This window comes from Bison bison, unplaced genomic scaffold (assembly GCF_000754665.1).
Source record: "Bison bison bison isolate TAMUID 2011002044 unplaced genomic scaffold, Bison_UMD1.0 scf7180017864492, whole genome shotgun sequence".
NCBI classification, from domain to species: Eukaryota; Metazoa; Chordata; class Mammalia; order Artiodactyla; family Bovidae; genus Bison; species Bison bison.
The window spans coordinates 5,423,165-5,427,428 of NW_011495051.1; the positions used below are offsets into that span (position 1 = coordinate 5,423,165).

The 4,264-nt window shown below is 46.2% G+C and overlaps 1 protein-coding gene across 8 annotated transcripts in view; it reads left to right on the top strand.

Moving 5' to 3' along the window:
• The window catches only part of EMR1 (egf-like module containing, mucin-like, hormone receptor-like 1), a 71,174-nt gene that overhangs the window by 18,764 nt on the left and 48,146 nt on the right, over nt 1-4,264 (top strand). For 3 of the 8 annotated variants that reach the window (XM_010828249.1, XM_010828247.1, XM_010828244.1), the window contains exons 7-8: nt 2,104-2,250; nt 3,480-3,626. The exons of 3 other annotated variants lie outside the window; for them this stretch is intronic. In XM_010828249.1, the coding sequence (XP_010826551.1) occupies nt 2,104-2,250; nt 3,480-3,626 (294 nt within the window). The remainder of the gene's footprint in view (nt 1-2,103; nt 2,251-3,479; nt 3,627-4,264) is intronic. 2 more of the 8 variants (XM_010828246.1, XM_010828245.1) reach the window with 2 other exon arrangements.

Here is a 4,264-nt window from a genome sequence, read left to right on the forward strand (position 1 = left end):
CTCCTCACAAGGTGAAGGTGGTGCTGGCTGTTGGCTGGCAGCTCTGCCAGAGTTGGAAGCTGGAGGTCTACGTTCTTCTCCATGAGAGCTGCTTTTTTCATGGCTAGTTGAGCCTCCTCACAGTATGGCAGCTGAGTCAAGCATGGGCATCTCAAGAGAACCAGGTGGAAGTGTGTGATACTGTGATGACTTAGCGTGGTCTTTTTATGAGCTGGTGTCTCCACCACCACAGTCACACGCATGCTGTGATTCAAGGGGAGGAAATATAAACCTCATTGCTTGATGGAAGGAGTATCAAAGAAAGGACATTGAATTAAGGGCATTAGGAATGAAAGACATTGTTTCTAGTATCTTTGGAAAATACAAAGTATTTCACAAGATGAAGACAATTTGTAACTCTGTCTCTGGAAATAATCGGATCCCTGGAAAGCCAGGTCATTTCCCCCGTACAGGTAATGTGCTCAGGCTCTCAGGCATGGGTCTTTTGTGGACAGGTCCAATTGTGTTGGGTGCATACGTTTCTTGGGGGTTTCCCAGGTGCTAAAGAACCTGCCTACAAATGCAGGAGACACAGGCTTGATCCCTGGGTCAGGAAGATCCCCTTGAGGAGGGCATGGCAACTCACTCCAGTATTCTTGCATGGAGAATCCCATGGACCAGGGTAGCCTGGTGGGCTCCAGCCCATAGGGTCACAAGATTTAGACATGACTGAAGTGACTTAGCACACATGCACACATATGTGTTCTTACCTTAGACACCTAATCTTTATCTGCTCACTCTTCTCCACTGCTCCTCAGAGGTTAATGAATGCCTTTTCAGTGGGGTCTTCCCAGAGCATTCTGAGTGCACCAACTATTAAGCTACCATTGCAGCTACCAAGTTGAATTCAGCTCTAACATCCTCAGTCAGGGAGTGTGTAGAGAAGCTGATCTTCTTTACCTATTCAATTAATTAAGAACTTCATTTGATGATGCTATGAGGTAGAGATTATGATTTTCTCCCTGATTTTGAATGGAGATATTTGAAGTCATCTCTGATGCTTCTCGGAGAAGGCAATGGCGCCTCACTCCAGTACTCTTGCCTGGCAAATCCCATGGACGGAGGAGCATGGTGGGCCGCAGTCCATGGGGTCGCTAAGAATCGGACATGACTGAACGACTTCACTTTCCCTTTTCACTTTCATGCATTGGAGAAGGAAATGGCAACCCACTCCAGTGTTCTTGCCTGGGGAATCCCAAGGACTGGGGAGCCTGGTGGGCTGCTGTCTTTGGATTCCCACAAAGTCGGACACAAGTGGAGTGACTTAGCAGCAGCTGATGCTTCTGGTCTATTTGTAGCAGTTAGCTATTGCAGAGTAATAAATCATTCCATAGGTTAGTGGCTAAAACAAACACCACTTATTTATCTGTGACCATGTGCTGGCACTTTGAGTTGGGCTCTGCTGGTCAGGTCTTTAAGTCTCCACTGGGCTTGTTCCTGTGTTTGTGGTCAGTTGTGTGTCAGCTTTGCTGATCTTGGCTGGGCTGTCTCACGTATCTGGGACTCATCTGGGATGACCCATCTCTCTTCTTTGTCTTTTTCATTATTAGCCTGAGGTTGGTTCATATGGTAGAGGGAAGGGGCCCAATGCATAAGCAGAAACAAATAGGCTTCTTGAGGTCTAAGTTTGGAACAGGCACCACTTTCCTTCAGCTGTACTTCTTGGTTGAAAGCAAGTCACAGAACCAGATAGAGTGAAGAGGTGGTGAACCAAACCCCACATCTTAAAGAGAAGAGTGGCAAGGTTGCATTGTGTAGCACCAACCTCATCCCAAGGTGTGGACACAGAGAGGAGTAAAGGATGATTCCTTTACTCATAGTAAAGCCATTCCTGCAATCAATGATCATTATGCTTGAAACTGTTTGCCACCCTTTTGTGTGCATACAATTGGCCAAAATTTATTCTCCCATCATGCCTAACTGCAAGGGAAGTTTTGGAGAAGGGGAAAATCTGGGTATTTGGGCGCATCAGGTGGCGAACAGGTAGAGTGAATCTCCTATTTTCAGTCCCCTGTCCTTGCTTTTTCCTCTGCCTTGAACTGGGTTTTCATTTCTGCTCACCAGATGTGGATGAATGTTCCAGTCCCAGAAGTTGCCCAGAGCATTCGACTTGCCACAACAGTGTTGGAAGCTACTCTTGTGCCTGCAACCCAGGATATATCTCCAGAAGTGGAAAGAAGAGTTTCCAGGGACCAGGGGAGACATGTCAAGGTAGATGCAGGGGTCTTCTGGGGGAAGCAAGTCCATCTGTTTAGAAATACAGCTGTATTGGAGGAAGAGTTAGAATTTGAGGTAGGTCTCAGCTGAGTTCAAAGTCCTGTCTGCAGAACTGAAGCCAATACATCCATTCATGCATTCATTCAACAAACAGTTCTTGAGCACCTGCTATATAGAAAAGCACTATTTGAGGGATAGAGGATACTGCAGTGAGTAACACAGGCAAATATATTTGTTCTCCTGAAACTTTTTGTTGAGGGTGGGAAGTAACATGAGAAGCAACATACGTGCATGCATCTGGTATTTGGGCTGACTTTGGTGAGGATGACTTGACTTTGTTCCACAAAGTGTCAGTTGAGCTGGTTCAACTGGGGGCTAGAAGATCCACTTTAAAGGGGGCTCACTCACAAGGTGAAGCTGGTGCTGAATGAAGCTGTGGGCTGGACGTCTTAGTTCTTCTCCACATGAGCTCATGCTTTATCATGGCTCTTTGAGCTTCCTCACAGTATGGTGGCCGAGTCAAGCATGAGCATTCCAAAAGAACAAGGTGAAAGTGTGTGATGTTTTTATGACTTAGCACAATACTCTTCTGGTCTCCACTGGGCTTGTTCCTGTGTGTGTGGTCAGCTGTGTGTCAGTTTTGCCAATCATGGCTGGGCTGTCCCACACATCTGGGACTCATCTGGGATGATCCTTCTCTCTTTCCCTTTGTCTTTTTCTTATTAGCCTGAGGTTTCTTCAAATGGCAGAGGCAAGGGGCCCAATATATGATCAGAAGCAAATATGTTTCTGAGGTCTAAGTTTGGAAGTGGCACCACATTACTTCTGCCATTTCAATTGGACAGTGCAAGTCATAGAGCCAGCTAGAGTCAAGGACTGCTGAACCAAACTCCACGTCTTAAAGAGAGGAGTGGCAAGGTCGCCTTGTGTGGCACAAACCTCATCCCAAGGTGCGGACACAGGGAGGAGTAAAGGATGACAACCATTTCTGCAATCAATGATCATTATGGCTTGAAACTATTTTCCACCCTTTTGTGTGTGCATACAGTTGGCCATAATTTTTCTCATGTCATGCCTAACTGCAAGGGAAGTTTTGGAGAAGGGGAAAGTCTGGGTATTTGGGAGCATCAGGTGGCGAACAGGTGGAGTGAATCTCCTGTTTTCAGTCCCCTGTCCTTGGTTCTTCCTCTGCCTTGATCTGAGTTTTCATTTCTACTCACCAGATGTGGACGAATGTGCCAATCCCAGAAGTTGCCCAGAGCATTCGACTTGCCACAACAGTGTTGGAAACTACTCTTGTGCCTGCAACCCAGGATATATATCCAGAAGTGGAAAGAAGAGTTTCCATGGACCAGGGGAGACATGTCAAGGTAGGTGCAGGGGGCTTCTGGGAAATCAAGTCCATCTGTTTTGAAAGACAGCAGTTCTGGAGGAAGAGTTAGAAGTTGAGGAAAGTCTCCGCTGAGTTCAAAGTCTTGTCTGCAGAACTGAAGCCAATTCTTCAATTCATGGGTTCATTCAACAAACACTTCTTGAGTACCTGCTATATGGAAAAGCACTATTTGAGGGATGGAGGATACTGCAGTGAGTAACACAGGCAAAAATATTTGTTCTCCTGAAACTTCTAGTTGTGGGTGGGGAGAAACAGATGAGAAGCAACATATGTGTATGTCTGGTATTTGGGCTGACTTTGGTGAGGATGACTTGACTTGGTTCCACAAAGTGCCAGTTGAGCTGGTTCAGCTGGGGGCTAGAAGATCCACTTTAAAGGGGGCTCACTCACAAGGTGAAGCTGGTGCTGAATGAAGCTGTGGGCTGGAGGTCTTAGTTCTTCTCCACATGAGCTGTTTTATCATGGCTCTTTGAGCTTCCTCAGAGTATGGTGCCTGAGTCAAGCATGAGCATTCCAAAAGAACAAGGTGAAAGTGTGTGATGTTTTTGTGACTTAGCACAATACTTTTATGACCTAGTGTCACCACTGCATAGTCACAAACATGCTCAGATTCAA